This window comes from Schistocerca gregaria, chromosome 1 (assembly GCF_023897955.1).
Source record: "Schistocerca gregaria isolate iqSchGreg1 chromosome 1, iqSchGreg1.2, whole genome shotgun sequence".
Lineage (NCBI taxonomy): Eukaryota > Metazoa > Arthropoda > Insecta > Orthoptera > Acrididae > Schistocerca > Schistocerca gregaria.
The window spans coordinates 412,823,032-412,850,544 of NC_064920.1; the positions used below are offsets into that span (position 1 = coordinate 412,823,032).

At 40.2% G+C, this 27,513-nt stretch overlaps 1 protein-coding gene across 1 annotated transcript in view; it reads left to right on the top strand.

Annotated features, from left to right (window-relative positions):
• Positions 1-27,513, top strand: part of LOC126350022 (alpha-aminoadipic semialdehyde dehydrogenase-like) — a 59,399-nt gene that overhangs the window by 31,028 nt on the left and 858 nt on the right. The window contains exons 4-7 of the mRNA XM_050002479.1: positions 3,879-4,094; positions 9,474-9,653; positions 18,566-18,748; positions 27,016-27,225. Of these exons, the coding sequence (XP_049858436.1) occupies positions 3,879-4,094; positions 9,474-9,653; positions 18,566-18,748; positions 27,016-27,225 (789 nt within the window). The remainder of the gene's footprint in view (positions 1-3,878; positions 4,095-9,473; positions 9,654-18,565; positions 18,749-27,015; positions 27,226-27,513) is intronic.

Sequence of the window (27,513 nt, forward strand, 5' to 3'; positions counted from 1 at the left end):
CGCATAATTTTTACATTTTACAACATTTAAAGCAGGCTGCAAATCATTGCACCACTTTGATATCTTATCAAGATCTGACTGAATATTTGTACTGATTTGTTCGGACTGATTTCACTGTAGATAACTGCATCCACAAAAAGTCTAGTTTACTTTTGATATTGTCTGCAAGATCATTAATATACAGCTTCAACAGCAAGGGATCTAACACACTCCCATGGGGTACACCCAAAGTTATTTCTAGATCCGTCGATGACTACTCATCTAAAATAATGTGCTGCATCCTCCCTGCCAAGAAATCCTCAGTCCAGTTACATATCTCATCTGATCCCCTTTATAACTATGCTTTTGTAAATTGAGAAATACTTCATCTATAGCTTGATCAATGGCTTTCAGAATATCATGTTGGGGTTCACAAGATCTATCTTTTTGAAATCCATTCTGGTTTGCATTGAGGAGGTCATTATGTTTGAGATACCTCATTATGATTGAGCTCGGAGCATGTTCTAAGATTCTACAACAAATGGCTGTCAAGGATTTTGTATGGTGATTTTGTGGCTCACTATTCTTATCCTTCTTCTAGAAGAGTGGGAGCTGTGCATTCTTCCAGCTAGTAGGCACGGTTTTTTGTTAATGAGTTCTATGATAGATTATAGTTAGAAGAGGGGGCTAACTCAGCTGCGAATAGGGTATAGAATCTGATATGGATTCATCAGGCCCTGGGGCTTTGTTCAATTTTAACAATTTCAGCTATTTCTCAGTGCCACTGACACGAGTATCTATTTCATTTATCTTTTCAGTTGTACAGAAGTTAAGTTGGGGCAATATTCCTGGATTTTCCTTTGTGAAGGAACATTTGAAAATACAGTTAAGTATTTCTGCTTTTGCTTCCCTACTCATAACTTCAGTTCCAATCTCATCCATGAATGACTGGAGACTAACTTCGGTTACCACTAACAGCTTTTACATATGGCCAGAATTTCTTTGCGTTTTTGTGAAAGGTCATTTGGTAGTATTCTGCAATGGTACTCACTGAAGGCTTCATGCATTGCTCTCTTCACTGCCAAATTGTTTCATTCTGCATCTCTCTATCTATGGCCTTATACAGTAGTCACTGTTTCTTTAGAAGTTTCTTTACAGTCACTGCATACCATGGCGGATCTCTCATTTTGCACTGTTCTTTTGGGTACATATCTGTCCAGTGCGTAGTTAACTATTCTTTTAAACATGAGGCATACTAATATGCTGAGTTATGAGACACATGTTTCTCTACCTATTTTGCTGAACATACAACCTCTGACAATAAAGTTCGGTGAATGAAGTCAGAACAGTTGATCGGGCAACACTGGCGACTCACACCTCTGCACCTGTATAGCAGCCAGTGTTGACAACCTGCCCCCACCATAGTTCAGTTGAGCATCGTATATGTTCTGAGTTAGATCTGTTGGACGAAGTGCTTGTTTAGTGCACTGGTTCTGAACTGAGAACAGGGCAGTGAGCGAGAAAAGGGCCAATTTAAAGTTTTGTTTTAAGCTTGGAAAGACACCGAAAGAAATGTGTGCAATGCTGGTATGTGTTTATGGGTATCAAACACTGTCCATGAAGTGTGTGTACAAATGGTTTGCCCATTTTTGAGGAGGCCGGGAAAGTGTTTTTGACAATCCCCATTGCGGACGACTGGCAACCACCGTCAGTGTTGAAAACATTGAGAAAGCAAGGACATTAATCGTGAACGACTGTCGATTAACTGTGCATGCGATAGCAGATGAACTGCAGATGAACCACAAATCCATGCGACAAATCCTTACCCAGGAGATAGGGAAGAGGAAAACATGTTATCGTCTTGTGCCACATCACTTGACTGATGATCAAGAGCAGCATGTTTAGAGGCTTCACAGCATTTTGTCATGTTGTCACTGAGGATGGATCCTGGTGTCTCCGGTACGACCCTGGAATGAAACAGTAAAGCATGGAATGGCGTTCTCCAGCATCATCTCATTGGAAAAAGGTCAGAGCTGAAAAATCACACATCAAGAAAATGCTAATCACCTTTTTCAATAGTCAACGCATTATCCACAAAGAATTTATACCTGAGGGAACGACGCTGAATGCTGCATGGTACACTGAAATTTTGACCTGTTTCATGCAACGTCAACACAGGATACGACTCCAATAAGCACAAGGTTCCTGAGTTTTTGTTCACAACAACGCACACCCACACTCAGTCAACATTGTTAAAAAGTTCCTGGCACAAAAGAGGATGGTGCAACTTGAACATCCACTGTACTTGCTGGGTCTCAATCCTCTAGACTTCTTCCTATTCCCTCAACTCAAACTCTCTTTAAAAAGAGAAGAGATTTGACAATATTCCTGACATCCAACAAAACGTGACACGGCGTTTGAACAACATGACATTTGAACACCACCCCAAAGGAAGACTTTGCGCAAACTTTCCAGGAGATGTTCCCAGAGCTCAGTGGTGCATAGTTATTGGGGGGGGGGCGACTATTTCCAAGGACAGTTAAGTAACTGTAATTCATAGTTCATCTACATTAATGTTACAGGACTATTCACCGAACTTTATTGTCAGAGGTTGTATATGTCTTTCTGTTTGTTTTAGTTGCCTTTGTATTTTTGGTATTAATTTTTACTATAACTGCCTCTGGTCACCAATACTGTTTTTGATGTCGACTTTCTCAAAGAGGTCAGGTTTTTCTGTTGCCATTAGATCTAATATATTTACATCATGGGTGGGTTTCTGAACTGTCTGTTCCAGGCAGTTCCTGGTAATTTTCAAAGAAGGTATTTAGTAGCATTTCACAGGATGTCTTGTCACATCCACCACAAACAAAACTATAATCATCCCAGTTGATTGTTACGTGATTTAAAGTCTCCTCCAATACTTACAGGATCATTAGGAAATTTAAGTAAAAATGAAATGAGGTTTTCTCTAAAGTTTTTGGTTACATCAGGAGGAGAATCTGGTGGTTGACAGAAGGATCCTGTTATAATATTTTGCTCACCCTTGATACTTATTCTTGCCAGCTATCTCACATGCAGCTTCAACTTTTATCTCGGTGGGTTCGAGTGTCTTATCTAACAGCAACAAATATTCCACCTCCGTTTCCCATTTCTCTGCTAAGTAGGTATACGCTTAAATTTTCCCCAACAGACTCACCACTGTTGGTTTCCTATTGCAACCACTGCCACATTTTTTCTTTCTTTTTTCTGTTTCTGTCATACAGTATTTTGTAACAACATTGACAATTGTGACTACTTTTCATTTTTTATAGTGTTTTATTCTTTTTCTTGCCTCTCACTTCCATTTTTCCCTTCTACATTTATTTTCATATTTTCTCACTTATCAGCTATTTTTGCAGCCTATCATCAGCTGCAAATGCTGATTTCTAGCCTGGTGATGAACAACTTTTGCATTATTTTAATATTTTAGTATTATTGTTGGTTGCAGATCTGGCACAAAGTTACCATTTCTTCCACCTTCTTCTTAATTTAATGTGTTTGTTTTTATGATGGAATTGTGTGACTTGGCCAACTAATATTTAGTGACCTGACTTTAATTAATATAGAGAAAGCATCAGCATTTCTGAAGGGTTAAGCATTGGAATGTAAATGTTAGTCTTATTGCAGCATTAATACTAAGCAGTTTCATTTGAGTTCTGCTTCTCCAAAGATGACATTTTTATTGTATATTTTAATTGCAAATAACTTGGCACATAAATGAACTTCCAATAACTTTCTGTTCAGTTGAGTGTTTTGATATAGTATCAGTTTAATTGATTAAAACGTGCAACTGGCCCACAAATAAATATCAGTTTTCAAATATTGGAACAAATTTTATTTATATCCATAAAATGTTTCAGGTATGTGGAAATGCTTTACTGTGGAAAGGGGCTCCAACTACACCTCTTGTGTCTGTTGCTACCACAAAGATCTTAGCATCAGTATTAGAAAGAAATAATCTACCTGGTGCCATCTGTTCTTTGTGCTCTGGTGGAAGTGATATTGGAGAAGCTATTGCAAGAGATACTAGACTGCCACTGGTGTCATTTACAGGCAGCACACATGTGGGTCATAAGGTAAGAGCATATTATTCTAAGTGTGGCAGTGAGAAATTTATTTTGTGCTAATAAGAAAACTTTATAAACATTGTAGAAGACATATTCAACAAGGGAGACAATAGATTTAGATTTTTTGTTCACCAATTTTTTTTTCTGAAAGTTCACAGTGGACTTGAAGTTGTCACAGATATGAGGAGATCCATGTAGTTTATGAACCATACAATGGGAGATGACCAAGGACCTGGTGGAATACTGTTCAGTAAGCCCATTAAGTTTGCTCTGTATGGATTCCAAGATGGCATAAGGTATAGGATGAACACCTGTGGAATAGCATCAGCAGAAAGAGTGCCCTAAACCTCATGGCAAAAGGGAACTTCTGATACTACATGAACACCATATAGATGGTGTTCATGAAATGTTTGTTTGTTTTGTTTTAGGGTGCAAAAACATATGTACCCAAGTCAAAACCACAGAACACAAAGACAGAGGGGTGTTAAAAAATTATGAATTGTCAATCCCATTCGACATAAGAGAATACATCTAAAAACAGGGACATGGAGAAAGAGGTTTAAAATACACCATGGAGAAACGGAAGTCCAGAAATAAAAATTAATTGGCCTTCACCATATTGCTACAACGGATAAAAAGTAAAATGCAGTTGACAGCTCATGCATTGTTCACTAAAAAGGCCAATAACTCAGATGGGGACCCAAGCGGGAATGTAAATGGTTAAACAAATCGGCATGCCATCAGGAAATAGCGGACAGTTAAAACTTGAGTGCAATGTGCGCAAAGTGGTCAAAGAGTGGCACTTAACAAATGGCGATGGCTAAAACTGCAGTGCCCTATACGTAACTTAGTTAAAATGACCTCCTCCTGGTGGAAGGGCCATAAGGAGGTCGCCCAAGACTCTGGGAGAGGCTTAATCCCATGAAGGGAGGACCAACGGCGATGCCAAAGGGACACCTACTCCTGACAGGTGGCAAACCAGAGATCATTGGAGGGAATATAGGAACTAGTGGGCTGAAGTACAAGGACTGCAGCCTTGGCAACAGCATCAGCAGCCTCGTTTCCTGGCAGGCCGACATGACCAGGAACCCACATAAACATCACAGTGGCTCCACCAAGAATGAGCGGCTGCCGTTTTCCTGGACCTATTGCACTAATGGATGGGTGATGTGCAGCATACACAGACTTTGAAGGGCGCTGAGTGAGTCTGAGCAGAGGACACAATTGACAAGATGGTGTCGCTTGATGTACACCGTGGCCTGATACATGGTAAGGACCTTAGCTGTAAATACGGAGCAGTGTGCCAGAAGCCAAACCGGAAAAAGTAGGCGCCAATGACGAAAGCACACCTGACATCGCAGTTAGTCCAAGAGCCATCAGGATACACAAATGTACTATCGCAATGTTCCATGTGAAGGTCATGAAACTGAAAGTAATAGAGTGAGGCTGGAGTAGTGTTCTTAGGATGCGAACAAAGGCAAAGGTGAACACGGGCCACTGCATGAAGCCAAAGTGGTAAAGGATTCACACTCACCAGGAAAGATGCAGGTAGTGTGAAGTTAAGCCACCGGAGCAAGTGCCAAAAGTAGACTCCAGGATGTAACAAAGAAGAGGGACACGCCCCATACTGGTGATCAAAGGAGTCATTGAAGAAGGAGGCACAGAATGGATGGCCACGCATGGTGGATAAACAGCATGCATACCTGCTGACGAGAAAGTCACAGAAGTAGGACAGTGGTAGTTCAGCAGCTTTGGCATACAAACTCTCAACCGGGCTATTGTAAACGTGCCACGGGCCAACTGGATGCAACAATGGTGGATAATGATGAAACGTCATAAGATGCATAAACAAAGTACCCATAGTCTACCTTCGAACAGACAAGAGCCCAGTACAAACTGAGGAGGGTGGTGTGATCTGTACTGCAGAACATTGAGGACACGTTGGACATTGAGGGACATGGGAGAACCAAGAAAGTTTCCTATTGACCATGAGCCCCAGAAATATTGTAGTTTCAGTGGAAGAGCAACACACCCAAGATGTAAAGATGGTGGGAGAAACCAATTGCACCATCCAAAATTCATACAGATGGTTTTGTCAGTGGAAGAATGGAAGCCATTGTCGATGCTCCACGAGTGAAGACAATCGAGACTTCGCTAAGACGCCGCTCAATGAGACAGGTCCACGGAGAACCGCAACAGATGGCAAAATCATCAATGAAAAGGGAGCTGGAGATGCCTGGCTGAAGACACACTATTATAGGGTGAATGGTGATAGCAAAGAGGATGACGCTCAGGGCAGAACTCTGAGGCACACCATTTTCCTGGATGAAGGTGTCTGACAAGGCAGTAGCCACACACACCTTGAAAACTCAATCTTTTAAGAATTCCTCAAGGGAATGGGGCAGGTGGCCACAGAAGCCCCAGGTGTAAAGAGTACAAAGGATACCAGCTCCCCAGCGGGTGTCGTAGGCCTCCTCCAAATCGAAAAACACAGCCACAGTCTGGGATTTCCACAGAAAAACTTTCACATGGGTGGCCAAAGTGATGAGTTGGTCACCTGCAGAACGGTGTGCTCAAAATCCACACTGAGCAATGATTAGTAAATTGCGAGATTCGAGCCACCATATCAGCCGAGCATGAATCATAGGTTCCATCTCCTGGCAAACACAGCTGGTGAGAGAGATAGGATGGTAGCTAGAAGGAAGGTGTTTGTCCTTATCAGGCTTAGGTATGGGTATGACGGTGGCTTCATACCAGTGTCCGGAAAATGTGCCCTCTGCGCAGATGCGGTTGTACGCATTAAGCAAAAAGTGTTTGCACACAAGAGAAAGGAGCTGCAGTATCTGAATGTGGACTGTGTGCAGGATCAGGATGAACTGAGAGTGTTGTCAAACTTCCTCATAGTAAAGGCGACATTGTAGCGCTCACAATTCTGAGAGGAGAAGGGTATTGATTGAGCCTCCTCCACTTGTTTCCAATGGAAGAAGGTAACAGTGGGAAGAGCTCAAAATTTCCGTGAAACGGCGGCCCAAGGTGTTGGAGATAGAAATAGGATCCACTATGACATCATCTGCTAGTGTCAGGCCAGAAATTGGAGAATGGATCTTGCTCCCAGAGAGCTGTTGGAGTTTGACCCACTCAACAGAGGAAGGGGCAGAACTGTTAAAAGAACTAGTGAATGAAATCCAGCCAGCTGTTTTGCTATCCTGAAGAACACAATGACACTATGCTTGTATTTGTTTGTAGCAAATGCAGTTTGCCATCGTAGAATGACATTTAACAATCAGCTATCTATTTATAGCTACTGTCCTCCAAGTGTAATGTTTATGGTCACTGGTACTGTGGCAGTCTTGCACACATGAGACTAATGCCTCACCACTATCACTGTATTCTGAAGTAATAAATAAAGACTTTTACAGTTACAGTCTTCAATGGTCACTGAACATTAAAACAATTTAAATTTCTGGATCCCCATGTAAGACGACCAAAAAAATATGTGCTCCACAAGAATGTAAATGAACAAGAAGGGACTGGCACCTGAAGTCCCAGAAAGTCAGCATCTTTCACAGGAATTAATCTGTGGCTCCTGATTGCTGATGAAGTCATATTCCCACAGCAATGCAGCAGGTCAAGACGACAAATTCAGCAGTGTCCAACAGACTAGAATGATGCCATACTCAGAAACCAGTGACAGTGGCAATGGCAGCAAGCAGATGTTGGCTTGGTGCAGCTGACTGTGATCTGCGTAAGGCAGCTGTCTAAAGAGGATTGGCTTTCGCCTCCTCTATGGCCAGTTGTACTGTGGTATTGGTAGTTCCTCAGGCAGCCAAATACCATGCTCAGAGTTCACATGTCATAGATACAACTGTTTGCTGTGAAGCTGCCAAACCTACAATATCCTTGGTCTCTGCGACTGATACGACGTACAAAGACCTTCACAGACAAGCACTGCCCCCAAACTTGGTCCTGGTTTCTGTGCCATACCCCCAATACTCTGAGCACCTAAGGAACCAGATGCAAAGGAGTGCTGCCCACATCACCCATTGTCATCCAGGATTGTCAACCTCTTCATTCGTATCAAAATGGCAATATTGTGGAAAGAATAGTTTGCCACTTACCATATAGTGGAGATGGTGAGCTGCAGACAGACACAACAAAAAGACTACTAAACACATTAGCTACCAGCCAGAAGGCCTTCTTCTGGAAAAGACAACCTATACAATCTCCTCGTCCATCTCTATACAACCCCTGCTCCCAAACCTTTGTCTCATGGCTCATATCCCTGTAATAGCACTAGTTACAAGGCCTGTCCCAAACATCCTACCACCACCACGTACTCTAGTCCAGTCGCAAGCATCATCTATCCCATCATAGACAGGGCTACCTGTCACACTGTCATATGATCTACAAGCTAAGCTGCAACCACTGTGGTTTGTTCTATGTGGGCATGACAACCAACAACCTGTCTCTCTTCATGAATGGCCACTGACAAATTGTGGCCAAGAAATGGCTGGACCATCCTGTTGCTAATGTAGGAACCTAGAATACTGCCCAACGTATTATTCTTCATTTTAATGATTGCTACACAGCCTGTGCCATCTGCATCCCTCCTACCGACAGCAGCTTTTCTGAATTGTTCTGATGGGAACTCTTCCTGCAGTGTATCCTATGTTTCTGTAACCCTCCTGGCCTCAACCTTCATTCTGTACTCTCACCTCTCTCTCATAGGCTCCCTTTTTCTCTATTCTATCTCTCCATCCCAAATCACATCATTACGCCCTGTGCACAGTTTCCTAAGCCTGAGGTCAGAATGAGCTTACTGGTGCCACATTCTTATCCTGTGCACTCACTGATTCTCTCTCCAGTTTATCAAACACCCTTCCCCAATTCTTTCTCTTGCTCTCTATCTCTGTTTTTCCTTTGCTCACTCCAGCTGATGAAACCCATACTCCCGTCGAGCTACAATGCTGTGGCCAATGCTACATGTTCAGCTAGGATGTTGAAGAAATAGGAGCAGTAGGAGGAAAGAAAGTAAGGTGCAAAAATCTATAGTCATTGGTTTTGATAATATTTCATCCATTTTATGCAAAATCGGGTTTACTCCATGACTCACTTTAATGTTTTGTTGAAGAATCCCAACCCTTCAATATCATAGCAGCACTGCCAGGGAAGTCAGTAGATCCACAAAAGAACACACAGAACATTAAAATTTAACACTGCACCCAGAATCATTCATTAATTGCTTTGTGTGTAGAACAGTGGTCACCAGAGACAGGGAGACATATTTTATTAGTAATGTTGGGGATAGTTTTAGCTATTGTAATTTTTTATTTGAATAATATTTGTTATCTAATTAAAAAACTGATTATTGATTGATTTGATTTTTAGGTTGCATTGCAGGTGCAAGAAAGGTTTGGTAAACATCTACTAGAACTTGGAGGAAACAATGCTATTATTGTAGATGCAGATGCTGATCTGGAAATGGTTGTCCGTTCTGTGGTATTTGCGTGTGTAGGCACTGCTGGACAGCGCTGTACCTCCACTAGGAGACTGATTCTCCATGAGAAGGTAAATATATTTATCTTATTTATGATATTATAAAAAAACTTCACTTATTAATATGTCTCATACAAAATTCTGCTCTATAGGATAGTATATAATGTATATCTACCAGTGACAATTGTTGAGTAAACAATCATTCACAAAAAGTGAAAGACTTGTAGCATTTCAGATTCTTGCACCTTAATAAAAGACAGGTAAGTTAATAATCATGGATTATAGAGGTACAGTAAGACAGGATATAATGGAAATTAGCAATGAATTACCAACCATGTACGAGATGTCTCCTATATGCAGTAATTTTGTTGTTAATTTCCATCTACTCTCATTCTGCTTTGTTCCTGTTGATGTGTGGTCATGAAACAAATTTTTATCTAATCTTCATAATATGCTCATTTTCCCCACATGCTTCCATCATAAATTCAAGATGAGGGACCTGATTCTGCTTTGTCCCTCTTTATCCCCTAAAATCGGTTTCTTCTTCCTCACTTTCAAAGTAAGGAAATCAAAAGTTTAAAAATGCTGTGTGCCTTTCACTTTCCAAATGTACTATTTAGGGTGAGGGAAGGGCTATGTCACATTATTTATCTGTAGCATATCAGTGAAAGTTATTGAATTGACATTTCTTGGTTTTATTTACTTACTACAAAGCAGTCTGATGAGATGTATTTCAAGTAATGATGAAATGAATTACAAAAGAAAATTATAATATTCCCTCTATCAAAAATAACAAAAAAATGTTTTGAACATGACCCATGAATCGCAATAATTAACACATTATCAGAACACAGTAAATATGTTTATTTTTTCAGATGGTAAAACACATATAGCTGTGAATGCATATAATTTTTAATCCTATCTTTTGGAACTAATAGTTCCTCCATCAGAAGGAAGAGGGGGATAGGTTCGAGAAGGTTAAAAAGGAAGAATAGATCACTTGGACACAAGATGAGACATCTTTGTCTCCCCTCATTCTTACAACAGGCAGGTCCCTCTAAACATGGAGTTTGAATTATCTTCCCCCTTCCTTTTTAATCATTCCAGATCTACCTCTCTCTTCTTGCTGAAGAAGGAAACTATTAGTACCAAAAGCTAGGATAGTATATGCACATTTAAATGTATGTATCAGGGCCAGCCATTTTATCTCATAATTTCATAGTTTTCTTGAATAAATGTTTCCTTTTCATATAATTCCCCAGAAAAATATCTTCTATAAATACTTCTTAACACTTAATGTATATAAGATTTTAAAAAATTCCTCTTTTCAGAAACACTTATCATGCTCTAGCCATTCTATATTTTATATCCTCTCTACTTCAGTCATCGTTAGTTATTTTACTGTCCAAATTGCAAAATTTATGTATCACTTTTAGGGTCTCACATCCTAACCTAATTTCCTCATCATTGCCTAATTTCATTCAACTCCATTCCATTACCTTTGTTTTATTTTTGTGATGTTCATCTTGTAACCTTTTTCAAGGCATGATTCATTTTATTCAACTGTCATTCCAAGTTCTTTGTTGCCTCTGACAGAATCACAAAGTCATCAGTAAAAATCAAAGCTTTTATTTCTTCTCCCTGAGCTATTAATTTTCGAAATTTGTCCTTTGTTTTGTTTATTGCTTTCTCAGTGCACATATTCACTAACATTACTCTCATTCCCTTCTCAACCACTCCCTTTCATGTCTTCGACTCTTGTAACTGCAGTCTGGTTTCTTTACTAGTTGTAAATAACCTTTTCCCTCCTGAACCCACAGCATATCCCCACTTTTTAACTACTGCATCAACTCACTCAGTGGAGGAAACTGGTATCTGAGAAATCTTCCACCTGCCTAGCCAAGTCTTGAGCACAAGTGGCATGAGGGGTTGAAGGGCCTGGTTGTAATGCATCTGACATTTCATAACAAAGTATTGGCACACACAAGTACAATGACAACAGCTGAGGGACAGTATTGCAGTGACACATACTCTGAAGTGCTCTTCTTGGACATAGCTGTGGAGATAGTAAATGTTAAATGTCATACTGGATTGTTGGCTGGGATATCCCTTGGTGTGGGTACAGCCACCTGTTGGAAAGACTGTGTGATTGATGGATGTGGCACAGTGGGCAAAACTGATTGGAGTGGTACCTGAAAGTGTCATTTTTAGTTATTACAGTTGCCATGCATGGTATCAGATGCCTGTGCAAGGTGAGTATGAGAAGGAGACATAGCATAGTTGTGGCCTGGCCATATATGCATCAAGGTGAGTATAAGTGTGGCCTCTGTTGAAGTTTTGCTGAATTCCTTGGTCATCCAAATCTCTAGTGTGGACTAGGTGCTCTGCTAAACCATTGTGCTGGATGTGGAATAGCAGAGAAATCAAATCTTTTGACTCCTTCTCTGTTCAACCTTGTACCAGCAGTGAATCACCAGTAATGGAATCCACAACGCCTCACTTCATCGTAAAGTGAGAAACTCATTCCAGAAACAGCTGTTACACTGTAGCTACACCATTTCTCTATAATATCCCTTTTTCAGAAGGCTACGCTTGAGTAAAAAAGACTTTGTGATGCTCATTTCAGTGAACTGGATGGTGAAGCCAGACATCAGCCAACTTCAGCTCTTTCTTGGGCTCCACATGCTCACAGTGTTGCTTGTTTTGTAGGTGCATACTGCAGTGGGACAAGTTTAGTACTGGTTTGATGGGTTCCACTCCATACACAATCTGGTCACCTGGCTGATTAGATCAAAACATGTACCGATTTACTGATCTGACATTCAGACTGACAATTCTCATGCACATTCTTCAACTGTTATGGCATTAACATTATCGTCTGCACCCATTGTTCTTGACTTCCAAGGCACTGTCTAGCTGCAATACCAAAGCATAAACGGCACTCCCTAGCAGGTAGATATGCTCACTTGCCATCACACCTTGCTGATGTTCAGAGCCAATGTCTTTTACATCCATCTTTACATATGACAAACAGAGTGCACAGTGGTTCCACACTTCAAAACTACCAAAACAACGTTTCTGGTTTCCACAGACATCTTTTGTCAGCCTGGGTGGTTAGAAGTGGAACATGTTTTTCAACAGAATCAACAAGTTACACCACAATACAGAGTCTTATTGGATGAGAGGTTGGATTGGAGGGGGAGAGCAAAGCAGAGCAATTTAAAATCATTCTGTGAGTATGTGGTGTGCTGTATTCTAGCCAGCTACATCACCTCTGCCATTGGCATCTGTCCATCAAAAAGTTATTTTATTTAGGCTCTAGTCCAATAAGGGATGCAGAAGAGCTTTTATGATGATTTGAAGATAAATGGCGAGGTATGGGCAGAATTGAAGCTGTGAGGAGAGGCCTTAAGTTGTGCCTGCACAGCTCTGTCAGTAAGAGCACTGGCCACGAAAAGCAAGGTTTTGGGTTCAAGTTCTGGTCTGGAACACAGTCTGAATCTGACAGGTTTTGCAGTTTTGTAGTTAAAAGAGCTCAAGGAAAATGTCCAGTGCTGCACCATAAAGTTAGAATGACTTTTGTAGTCCAAAAGTCACCATTTGTTGCTTATGATCTGTTATTAAATGGAGCTACATGTTGTTGTTGCGGTCTTCAGTCCTGAGACTGGTTTGATGCAGCTCTCCATGCTACTCTGTCCTGTGCTAGCTTCTTCATCTCCCAATACCTAATGTAACCTACATCCTTCTGAATCTGCTTAGTCTATTCATCTCTTGGTCTCCCTCTACGATTTTTACCCTCCACACTGCCCTCCAATACCAAATTGGTGAACCCTTGATGCCTCAGAACATGTCCTACCAAACGATCCCTTCTTCTGGTCAAATTGTGCCACAAACTTCTCTTCTCCCCAATCCTATTCAACACCTCCTCATTAGTTATGTGATCTACCCATCTAATCTTCAGCATTCTTCTGTAGCACCACATTTCGAAAGCTTCTATTCTCTTCTTGTCCAAACTATGTGTCGTCCATGTTTCACTTCCATACATGGCTACGCTCCATACAAATACTTTCAGAAATGTCTTCCTGACACGTAAATCTATACTCTATGTTAACAAATTTCTCTTCTTCAAAAACACTTTCCTTGCCATTGCCTGTCTGCATTTTATATCCTCTGTACTTCGACCATCATCAGTTATTTTGCTTCCCAAAAAGCAAAACTCCTTTACTACTTTAAGTGTCTCATTTCCTAATCTAATTCCCTCAGCATCACCCGATTTAATTCGACTACATTCCATTATCCTCATTTTGCTGTTGTTGATGTTCATCTTATATCCTCCTTTCAAGACACTGTCCATTCCATTCAACTGCTCTTCCGAGTCCTTTGCTGTCTCTGACAGAATTACAATGTCATCGGCGAATCTCAAAGTTTTTATTTCTTCTCTGTGGATTTTAATACCTACTCCGAATTTTTCTTTCGTTTCCTTTACTGCTTGCTCAATATACAGATTGAATAACATCAGAGAGAGGCTACAACCCTGTCTTACTCCCTTCCCGACCACTGCTTCCCTTTCATACCCCTCGACTCTTATAACTGCCATCTGGTTTCTGTATAAATTGTAAATAGCCTTTCGCTCCCTGTATTTTACCCCTGCCACCTTCAGAATTTGAAAGAGAGTATTCCAGTCACATGGAGCTACATACCATATAAAAATAAGTGGAATTTTTTGAAACAGATAACTGATTGCAAAAGCCCCTTTTCCAACTCACGAGTAATTGGTTTGGGTCTAATTCAAGCTTCTTGAATTCTACACAATAGGTTACTCAGTAGAAATGAGCACTCTGTATGTCAACACAATGCCAATGCCCTGCTGATGATCATTTGCTGCTGGATGAAAAAGAAGTATTTCATAAAATGTAGGCCACTTAAGGAAGCTGAATGTAGCTTTTGTATTAATGGGTGAAATGTCTTGTTGCAGTCAAAAGACCATTGATACTGAACATGTTTACAATGGGGCCAGTTCAATGCAAACATGAAGTAGACAGCTTTGGGAATGAATTTTTGCGTAATAATAACTTTGCTAGGAAAGCTTCTAATTGATTAACTTTGTGAGTGAGTTAATGGTTGCCACATAGAAGTCTGTGGGTGATATTGACGATCAGTGAGAATCTGGCCCCAATATTTGACCTACTCTTGGAAAAATGTATACTTGTTTAACACATTGACTGCTGCCGGCCTCATGGCACCAAATACAGAAAGTGCTGAGTGGCAGACAGGCCCATAGAATAGTAAACTAAACTGCATCTGAAGAAGGGCTATGTCCAACCAGCTTAGTCTACTTTTAAATGTGCATACCTGCTACTCGGTGCCTCCTTTATGTGGTGAGTAGCAATCTATCCTAATTCAAAGAGTTAAGCTTATTTAAGTTACATACAACCTGTAATATAGTGATGTAAGGAAATAACAGAACATTGTTCAAGTAGTTCTGTTGTTCGATCACAGTGTCAATTCTATCATTAAGGTAGTTTGCAAAGAGAGGTATATCGTGAAAGAGGTGTTCCAAGAACTTTTACGAAACTGCAAATGTGTTGTCAGTCTTAATGAGAGCCTCTTGCACTGATAAAGCCCAAAAGGAATATTGATGACCATGATTTGTTTATATGCTTCATCAGAGTCTATCTTAAAAAAATGTTTGCCAGCTGCTTTTTTATCATCTGGTCATGATATGGGATAAGAGTCAACAACAGAGTGTGTTTTTTTTAGTGGTCCTGGAATCTTCATATACTTGCAGTGAGCTAATTGCAGCAGTGAATTTCCATCACAAATAGGCCCCCATCACAAATAGGCACGGGGTTATGGCAAATACTAGTTACATATCACAGTTTGTAGCAACTGCAACAAGAGGTGTAATGAAGATAACACGAAACTTCCCATGATGCATGAGACAATTTAGGAAAAGCAAACAGAACAAATAATGCTGGAGGTAGCTCACAGTCAAAAGAGAATGCCATTGGGCTGTTACCCGAACTGCTGCTCTAACTGTTCCTGAGAGTTTGGTAGCACTGTAACCATTTCATACTTGAACTGTTTGCAAGAAAAGTATACTCCAACTTCTTGTCAATGTTGAGCATGCAGCAGGCAGACATTTATTGAATACAAACACTGTGAATCAAGTAGTATAAACAGACAGACTTGGGAAGGTGAAATTACAGTACTGAGAGTAGCATGACATGCTTCCGACACTGCCTGATACTTGACCGGTCAGACAGTCAAAATCCAGCAGCAGCAATTGCACAGTACTGTCTAATTAAGTCAGTAGATAAGCTCAATTACAGCAAAGGTCACTGCAAGAGTGTTTATAGTAATACATGTTAGAACTGTAAGTGAAATGAAATGTAGTCACAGTACTTTGGCCGCAGCAACGAACCACTGCGAGACATGTAGGAAGAGAGTCAACGAGATTCTGGAAGTTGAAGGGATGTGGAGCCATGCCAATTCCAGTACTGTGGCCAGCTGGACTAGGTTTATCAGTTAAGGATCCATGGCACAAACAGCCCGATTGAGGTGGTCCCAATGATTCTTGATTGGGTTTAGATCTGGAGAGCTTTGTGGCCATGCACATGCACTGCAAGCTGTATGACATGTTGCATTGCCCTGTTGGTAGATGCCATCGTGCCAAGGAAATAAAATTGCATGTAGGGTGGACACAGTTGCCAATTTTAAATGCATACTTTGTTGACCCATTGTGCTTTCCAAAATGACAAGATCACCCAGAGAATGCCAAAAAACATTCCCCAGATCATGGTGCTCCCTCCTCTGGTAAGGACCCTTTCAATGATTCTTACAGCGTGTTTGCTTTCAGATGTTTCATGCCGTACACACTTGTCCGGTGGAGTATAAAATATTTAGCTGAAAAGACCACCATTTTCCACTCAGTGGATGTCCAATTGTGGTACTGGTGTGCAAATTCCAGCCTTTGTTGCCTATGAACAGCACTCAGGATGGGCGCATGAACACAGCGGCTGCTGTGGAGGCCCATATGCAACTATAATCACGGAATGGTTGTTGAGGAGACACTGCTCTGGTAGCCCCTTGATTCATCTGGCAGTCAGCTTTTTAACTGCTGCATGCCTATTCGATCATAAACATCCCTGCAACTGCTGTTGACCCATCACCTCTGGCCATTGGTGCACCACAGTTCCCTCACTGCTAGTTTTGGATAGTGCCGTTTTCCTATGCACAGTATACTTTAAAAACAGCGGCTTGCAGACAGTTTACAAACTTAGGCATTTCAGAAGTGCTTGCACCTTTGGCCAAAGGCCAATGATCATGCCTTTTGGGTAGAAGAGAAATTGCTTTGTTTCCACATTACGACAATGTACTGTTTTCGTGTCCCCCCACCATGCTTTATATACCATCCACTGGTAGTGCTACCACCTGCGTCTGTGAGTGGTTACTGGGCACTGACATCAAACAGAGGCGATGGTCACATTAATGCGACTGGACATGTATAATGGAATCAGTATTTGAATTCCATGAATTATACTGGCCATCCTATGCTATGAGGCATATGGTTCACCAAAAAACTGTAGCAGTTAATGAAGACAGACAATATGCAGAGTGAAGCTAAAGCTGCAGTACATTGTGACGAGATGAGTATGTAACAAAGAAAAATCCATACATATTATAAAAATGTAAGTAAGTAAGTACGTACGTACGTTTGTGTATGTTCCACATCTCCTCCTAAACCACTGGACCGATTTCAACCAACCTTGGTATGTATATCCCTTACTGTAAGGTAACATTCACTTTGGTGGTAAGAACCACCTACTGTCATAGTTCAGGAGATATGAAGTCATAAACAATTAGATGTATGAAAAAATGTCTTATAATGCATGAAGTTTCAAAAAATGTATTCTTTACTAGTAAGACACTCCTCAACTTAAAATCTCTGACACCTTTCAGTGCTTTTTACAGCTTTCAACTCTGAAGCACAATCAGATGTAGGCATAAACAATAGCCTTCTACAGGGCTATCGAAAGGTGTTGTCATAGAGACATTTACAAAATACAGTTGTAGACACATGAAGTGGCTGTGCTCAGTGTGCAGAAACTGTCTTGGATCTTTGTATGACTGTTCCACAATTTCAAAGGTGTTTTCATGAATACATGAAAAGGAATTTTTTTGACATTCAAACAACTTATGGGAATCAGCCAGGTAAAATTTACAGTGACTGCTGATATTTCAGCGGGAGTACACCCCGCCATTTTCAAGTAGCAAACTGCAACAGACAAGCGAAGTACAGGCAAATTTAAAACCTCGGTTCTCAGAGTAAGTCAGAAAAAAAAAATACACACACACACACACACACACACACACACACACACACACACACACACACACATTAACTCTGTCCCTATGTTTTTTGACAAGGGAGATAGCAGGATTCCAGGCTGAGTTTAAGCAAAAACCTCCATCCCTGTTCACAAGGTCACTCGCTAAATTAATCTCAATTGCCTACAAGCACAGTTCGTTTTCTGTTTTAATTTCTAGTAGAAATAAATGTAAAGACAGAATAAGAACCAAAGAATGAAAACATGGAAAAAAGTAAACAAGTAAGTGAAGAAAAATGAAAGGTTGACACAGGCAGGAGCTGATGGAACACAGTCTACAGAAGAGATTGTAGAAATAATGAAGAGAGGGAAGAAGGAGAAGGATAAGAAATAAAAATGGAATGAAGAGAATGGTGTTACAGAGATTATGCAAAATTTAAGTGATAAGGCAATAACAATCATTCATGACATTCAAGGGAGAATGTGAACAGAAACAGTTGATATCACACACAAACACCATATATACCTTGTAGGCAACATGTTAGAGCCCAGCATAAGCTTGTGATCAGCTAATAAATTTTGGAAGTTCTATACAGATAAATTTTATTTGTATGTTTTGAACTATTTGCTTCAAATATTTTACTTTTATTTCAGATTTATGAAAAGGTACTTGAACCACTGAAAAAAGCCTATGCTCAAATTATTAAAAGGATGGGAGACCCTCTGCAGGAGGGTGTTCTGTATGGACCACTACACAGTTCGCAGTCTGTATCTGCATTCCAGAATACTATTAAAGAAGCACTGGCTGCTGGTGGTACTATTGAATTTGGTGGAAATGTAAGTGTTTTTGCAGCAAATAATACCTTCTAATTGCTTTCAGAAGCTGTATGTAAGACAAAAATTCCTGTGGAATATTTCCAACAGCATTTCACAGATTTACTTATAAGTGAACACAGGTCACTAAGAAACAATACTACAATTGTTTGGAGGGAATGGAACATGGGGATGTTCAGATTAAAACTGGGATTAATGACAAAAGACACAGTTGTAACAATAAAAGTACAAATGCTACGAAAAAGGACAGCGAAATTTTTCAGGTAAGCTTTACAAGCAAGTTGTTAACAATGTATCTCCAGTAGCAAATGCTGAAAGAAGCTTTAGCAGACTATACACACTATAGTACTGTAATTACCTTCAGAAAGCACATCTTTCACTAAAACCAATAGCCACAAGAATATAGAAGGAAAGTATTTTTGTTTTTCTCAACAAAAGATCCCCTCTTCATCAAAGACATGAGGAAATAGTTGTGTGAATGGTTACTTACAATTCAGATTATGGCAGACCAAACTTCTCTGAGGATGAAGGGAGCAAAGATTATAGAAGTAGGCTAACAGAGATTGAATCAGGTGGAATGTTGGAAAGAGGGGTTATGTTGAATACTCAGATGCCTGGAGTCATTATACAGAAATATAGAGCAAGTGGGTACCGGACACCCCAAGGTTGACAGTTGATTGATGTGCTCTGCTCATTTGGATGTGGTCATTCCTGGGACTCCTAAAACATGAAAAGCAAAGAGTCTTCAGAAGAAGGTATTTGTTTCACAGAATCAAAGATGAAGAAGCGCTCACAGCTCTTAAGGTATGCATTTTAGAGCCCATATTTACTAGACTTTTTTGTTTTGGTCCATACTATCACCTCAGAAAGTTGTCTACCCTACAACCTAAGCAACAACAGTACCGGTACATGTATTCCATCGCCATAGATATCAGAATGATTTTCGCTTATAACTTTTGACTCGGTCATTTCTGGACTACGGACCCTTATCTCAAATTGATGTATTTATTCCTCTCCATCATCCCTGGAAGTTTGTAACATTAACACAGATCACTCTCTGGGTATATTCTATTAGTAACTTAGTTGCAGTTATAAGAGTGAAAATATAATGTGGTAGGTAAGTAAAGCTGTTTCCAATCTGATAGAGGGTTAGAAAATCAAAGTACTTTTCTAGGCATAGTCCTACTGGAAATGGTATGTCCTTGCCTTCCTATGATCTATCTACCCAATTATAGGGGTTCCTACCGTTCAGGTGGACTCCTAACCATGATGCAACCTAGTACTTTCACAAATATGAGTTGTTGCCTGATTTAGAAGAAGAACTGATAAGTGACAGAAAAAGTCCTGGAATTGATCAAGAATTTGACTGTGAACCTACATTGTTAGATTTATTCAGCCAACAAACAAGCCACTTTACTATAATATACAAAAACAAAATTGTAATTCTGAAACCAAAACACCTGTTGTGTAGGCCTAATGGAAATGCAATTACAGAGCTTTATTTGGGCTGATACATGACATTTCAATGTGTGACTTTTTTAATTTAGTTTGCCTGACTTGGCTTTGCTCTAGCACCCTACAATAGAAATACAACGACCCCCCCCCCCCCCCCAGCTTAGCATTCGTTTGCTGAGTATGGACTAGGTGACCCCAGGTTCCTGAGCTAGGAAATGGTAAGTGCCAATAGTCCTCTGTCAGAATAATCTCTGGGTAGGCTTCAACATCCAGTGGTGGAACGTGCATCATGGGGGCCTGGGATCTTATAAGGATGGTGCAAACCTCTCCAAAAAATCCTCAATCTTAAGGTGTGGTGTGCACCAATGAGATGAATAGCTGTTGAGGTAGAACAGTTAAATAATAGGCAACCTATGGGGAACCTGGGGCTTACTCAGACAAGCAGGGATCTGTCTCCAAGGACTGTTTGTTTCCCTAGCTGCTCATGCTATCACTACGGCATCCATGACTTCTCACACACTTGCTTCTGGTGGTTCAGGTGGTCTGTTGGGTAGTATTAACACCCATCCTTCAAAGGGAGGATAGGAGAATAGCCCTCCTGACCAGTCTTCATCTAAAGTTCAGGCATTGTATCAGTACATTTGAGAAGGTATTGCTCTTCTATATCCAAAAAGGCCTTAATGGTTTGACTGGAATCCCCAAATATATTAAACAGCTTGTTGAAATGGCAACTTCACAGCAAGTTAACAACCTACTGAGGCCCAAATTTTTGGGTGATTATCCTATTGTAGTTGGACTGCTCCATACCCCTAACTAGTCAAGGATTGGTCACATGCAGTGACATCATACATACGGAAACTTCCGAGCTGGAGGAAGCATGAGCTGACTATCATGTGGGTGGAAACTGGAAAAATCTGACTAATTTACAACAACACTTGGTTTGCTGGTTTACCCAGATTACATTAAAACTGGATTTTTAAGATTGAAAGTCAGACCATAACTCTCTAACCCTAGAAGGTGCTTCATGTGCTAGAAATTCTGGCACACTTCTCTAGGGTGTAATGGATGAGCTATGTATGGTACATGTAGTAGAGCCACTCACATTGATGGAACTGTGTGTACCTGCCCTGACTTTGGTGTAGATTGTTTAGGTCCACATCCAGTTTAGAGCTGAGTGTCTATGGTGTTGAAGGAAGAAAAGAAAATCCAGGAGTGAAAGATGACTAAGCATGTGCCTTACACTGAAGCGAAGATGATGTACAAATCCCTTCGGCCCACATACTTTTCCACTTCATTTGCTGTACTCACAAAGAAACTTGTGACCACAAGTATTTCCACCCAGACATCACCTATGGACTAAATACTTAGCTTACTACCTGAGCCCCCATTTTATTCTGTTACTCGCTCCTGTGAAAGCAAACGCGTTGTGCAAATCTTGGTGTCTCTCGCGTCCATCTTGAAAAGATAACCTGAAGAAGCCTAAATAAGGCAAAATGTGTCGTTGAAAAATAAAAAAAATAAAATTGCAACCAACACTGTTTTTAACCAATACTGTTAAGCTCTGGTTTGCTGTATGCCACAAATGGATTGGAAGAATTTCTAAATACTTAGGAATTATAATTACGAACAAATTAAATTGAAAATAATGCATAAAAAATGTTGTGAGGAAGGCAAACCAAAGACTGTGATTTATTGACACAACACTTAGAAGACGCAACAGTTCTACTAAAGATACTGCCTGCACTGTGCTTGTCCATCCGCTATCAAAGTACTGCTGCACTGTGTGGAATCCTTACCAGATAGTATTAATGGAGTACATTGAGAAAGTTCACAAAAGAGCAGCACGTTTTGTATTATCAAGAAGTAGGGGAGAGAGTGTCACTGACTTGATACAGGATTTAGGGTGGACATCACTAAAACAAAGGTGTTTCTTGTTGCAGGGGAATCTTCTCATAAAATTTCAATCATCAGCTTACCCCTCTGAAAGAAAAATATTTTGATGATGCCAATCTACATAGGGAGAAATTATCATCACAATAAAATATGGAGATCAGAGCTTATATGGAGATCAGAGCTTGCATGGAAAGATATAGGTTTTTGTTTTTTTCTGCATGCTGTTTGAGATTGGAATAATAGAGTATTATTGGGAAGATGGTTCGATGAATCCTCTGCCAGGCACTTGTGTGATTTGCAGAATGTAGATGTAGATATACATGTAGACGGACCTTGATACCAAGGAATGCTCTTGCAAGTACATCTGTGGCAGTGACAGTTTAGATGGAATGGTTGTCACTTCCATGCAAAATCCAATAGAGGGCATTGCTTCTGCTCCTGCTGTTGATGCCACTTTGGCACGGCAAGTGTTGCACATTGGGTTCGCACAGCCTACCTTGCAGTCATTTAATGTGAGGGTGAAGACTAAGGTAAATTTTACTGTCAAGAAGGCAGAATGGAAACAGGTGGAACATCAGATCCAGAAACATTCATTCAGAGGATGATGACTCTGAATGGACTTAAATCTCTGCTTCAGTGAACTCTCGAGTCCACTCAGTTTTCCTCCTAGTGAAGTGGATTCTCCTACATGCAAAAGGGCAAGGGGTAAATATAAAACTCCCAGATAAATGGCTCCTGTGCTTCAACAGACCACGAATGGGTTCAGAACACATGTGGTGGAGCTGAAACTCTTTGTCATTGAAGAGACTCCCTATCTGTGTCTAGAGGAAACACATTTTAAATACAGTGATACCACTGTGCTCAGAGAACACAACTCTCATCAGAAAGATGACTTCAGTGGAACAGGGCTGAAGATGGAGTGGATATCTTTGTGAATGACACTTATCAATCCACATTTCTCTCTCTCAGAACATTCTACCAATCATCAGTTCATCAATGATAGAAATCCGCTCAAATAATGATGGAAAGAGAAAATTTTAATGACTGGGGAGAAGCCACAAAGGGAGTCCCACAGGGGTTCAACTTTGAGTCCACTCCTACTGCTCATATATGTGAATGATCTTCCACTTAACAACCACCAAGCAGAAATGGCACTTTTTGCAGACATTATTAGTGTTATAATGAATCCCGTTAGAGAGCAAGCAACAGAAAAGATTGTTAATGAAGTTTTCAAAGAATTAAATGGTTTTTTAAAAACAAACTTGCTTATTTTGGAAAAAACCACTGTATTCAGTTCTGTGCAACAAATAGTCATACGAACAACTGATGTAGCACATTAATGGGTGTCAATAAAAAGGGTAGATCGCTCAACATTTTTTGGGAATTTACACACAAAAACTTACGAGGGGTTGTCCTCATCTTCCGTGCTACATCCAACACAACACAGACATTCCAACTACAGCCAGACCAAATAAAAATCTATCCATGTGTACTGGCAACACAGCCTAATGGTGCTCAGTACAATTAACCACAATAATGCAGTGACAAACCGATACATACTTCCAACAGGAAACATGGATGAAACAATGGCCAATAAGACCTAACCCAGATAAGACTCAGACCATACTCATCTCACACACAAATCTAAGCTGCAAATGATAACAAGATTAATAACAACTCAACTTCCACCTATGGGAACCAGACTCACCCTCTGACACAACAAAATATAAGGGGTACTCAAATGAAACCTGGTCACTAGTATGAAGTAACAGTAAGGATTTTGTTAACTCAAAAACATAGTTATACACAGTACACGTTCTCAAAAATAACTGCCAAAACTGTTAGCACATTTATCCCTGGTCGATTCCGTCCTTGAAGAAGCTAGTAGACTGCTGTCGGATCCAGGCCTGGACCCAGTCACACACTTCATCGTCCGTTGCGAATCAATGTCCGCGAATAGCTTGTTTTAGAGGTCCAAACACACGAAAGTTACACGGTGAAAGGTTGGGACTGTATGGTGGATGTTCCAGTGCTTCCCACCGAAACTGCTGCAATGTCGTCTTCACGGCATTGGCCTTGTTTGCGTGTGCATTATCTCGCAGGGGCGGGCATTATCTCGCAGGAGAATAAAACCATTGGACAACATGCCTCGGCGTTTCGACTTGATGGCTTGTCTAAGGTTGTGTAAAGTGGCTTGTTAACGCTAGGCATTGATGGTGGTTCCCCATTCCAAAAACTCAACAAGCAGTGGGCCCTTGTGGTAAAAAAGGAAGGACATCATGACCTTACCAGAACTGGTGTGCATGATCTTTGATTTCTTTGGATGCTGTGAAGTTTCATGTTTCTAATGCTTGCTCTGATCCTTTTTTTCCAGTTCAAAATGGCGACACCAAGTTTTGTCATCTGTGACAACATGTGACAGAAAGTCATATTCCCCCTCATAATAACATTGCAGACAATTCGAAGACAGTGCCATTTGAGTATTGCACTGTTTGGAAGTCCATTGATGGGGAACCCACTGCACACAGATTTTTCTAAAGTTCAAGTGTTGCTGCATTATGGTGTGGGCAGTGCCCACACTAATACTCAGTAACTGATGGATCTCATCCACGGTGATCCTGCGGTTGTTCAAGACTAAAGCATTGTGTGACGACACAACAAGCCAGTCCAGGACGAGCATCGTCTTCCAGTGACTTGCGCCCCTCAAGGAATCGTTTGCGCCATTCCACAACACTTTAACGACTCAGACTGTACTCACCATACATAGCCTTCATCTGTTGATACATTTCATGGCCTCCAACTCCCTCTGCCTCCAAAAATCGAATCACTCCTTGTAGTTCCTTCTTACTTGTTTGCATGTTCAGCAGTGGATGATAACTTGTGTGACCATCTTCTCTTTGGCGTGACACCACACTGGTGCTATGCAATATCAAACTGTGTGCACACATCAGTGTCTCTACCAATAGATGGCGCCACCATACCTTCAGTTACGTGGTGCCACCTTACGTGGTAATGCCAAGGTAGACGCACTGACCAGGTTTCATTTGAATGAACCTCATACTTAGGAATCCACCTAGATAAATAACTAAACTAGAAGACTGAAGTTAAGCACAACATAGACAAAATCCACAAAAGACTAAAACTAATCAGACTAGTACAAGGACGCTTCCATGGGTACAGCACGACCACAGCCATTGACACTCAAAGGCCTATATAAGACCGGTAAGAGAATATGCAGCAACGCCACTAGCTGACATGACAAGACGTGCACTAGAAAATATTATTCAACAGAAAAGTGGCTGCTATGAAGCATACTAAGAATACCTTGGACACAATAGTGAAGGTCTTTCCCACGAAAACTAGACTTGCCAAACATTGTGCAGATAAGAATGGCAAGACCACAACTCACAACCAAATCAAAATACGAATACATATACCCCTCCCGGTAATAGCACACATCACAAAGGACAATTACAAAGACATAAACGAAAAAATGGACAATCTATTAATAAATTTCACTCTCCTTCACCACCATAGTCTACTGCTTATGGTCTAGTGGCTAGCATTGCTGCCTCTGGATCAGGGGATCCCAGGTTCGATTCCCAGCCATGTTGGGAATTTTCTCAGCACGGGGACTAGGTGTTTGTGTTGTCCTTACCATTTCATCACCATCACCATCACTGTGACCCATCAAAGCAGATGAGAATAACCAAAACAAATGATGACAGATGTTATGCACATTACTGGCAGCAAGATGCCTACCCTGACCTGACCAGTCAATGCCAAGGCTGACTGCTAAAGTGTCCCAAGACTCAATGGCAAAAGTAATACTGAAATAAGTTAACACAAATAAAATTGGAACAAATATTATAAAATTAGATGTAGAACAGAGTAATAATCAAACTAGTAAAATCAAACAGACCTGAATTAAAAATAGAACCAAACCATAAAGTTTACTCCTTCAGAGTGAGCACTAGACAATTATTTGACAATAACCCTGAACAAAATTGCAATTGTAAGAAAATGCATAATAAGCACCAACCACCCCTCCCACAATGGCAGGGGGAAAAAATCTTGATCTGGAAGAAGCATATTATGAGCTGCTAAAAAAAAAAAAAAAAAAAAAAAAAATATGTATAGCTACTTTCTTCTCTTTGTTTAACTGCTAATTCTGGAAACGAACAAATCAACCTCCTTAGATATTTTGCATATTTCCACTCAATATTTCCACTGTGGAATAATTTGCTCAGGTAATCCATCTTTTAGAAAGAAAGAATAGATTGCACAAAAGCAAGCAGTAAAAATATGTGGTTGTACACCGGAGTTGACACATAGGTATCTCTTGAAGGAGTAAGGCATTTTAACTGCACCATCACAATATGTACATTTGCTAACAAAATTTGTTATACACAATCCATCACAATTTGAGAACAGTGATGTTAATAGATACAAAACTAGAGGAGAAAAAGACCTGTATTACTCGCTACTGAAGTTGTCAGTAACTCTGAAAGGAGCTCATTACACAGCAATAAAAATTTTTTGTCATTTGCCCACTAACAACTTGTCTGACAGGTAGCAAAGTAAGTTGTTCTCCTAAACAACATCATCTATTCCATGTACTAATTTTTATTCTAGCCCATAAAAAAATCCATAGTTCTGAAGTGTAGTTGTATGGGTATGTCTGAAAAAATATTTGGGTTAATGTTAACACTAATCACATGCACATACCCATAAACTGACTCATTCCACATAATTTTGCTGAAACAATCATTCAAATGATCTATGGAACATTTAACTAACTAACTAACTAACTATGGTTGAAAATGCAGCTACCATTAGGCTATATATTTTTAGATGATTGGCATTTCATCTGATAACTAGGCAGGCTTTCAAAAAATTACAACAAAGTGACTGGATTACAGGTTTTGGATGGGCCAGGATTTTATGTTGAACCAACGATCATAACAGGATTGCCACATGACGCCAGTGTAGTGCACAAGGAAACATTTGCACCAATTGTCTATGTCCTGAAAACTGCAAATGTTGATGAGGCAATAAGATGGAATAATGAAGTTAAGCAAGGTTTATCATCCAGCATTTTCACATCAAGCATGGAAACTGTTTTCTCAAAGGTAAGTATACCAATTCTGGTGAAATATGGCATGTAACTTGTTTTAAAAATTTTATAAGATTATTTCTCCATTCCGCTTTGCCAAGTCTGAGCCAATAAGCTGACTTGGGCATTGATTTTATGAGGAAGATTTGTTCTTACTTTCTGAAATGGGTGTAGTTTTGAATTTCATGCATTGATCTCTGCCACATTTTATTATAATATCACTCTCAACTACCACCTATCAATCAACAGCTTCTCTTAGGCATTCCATTTAACAAGAATCAGACTAGTTGAAATGCCAAAATCT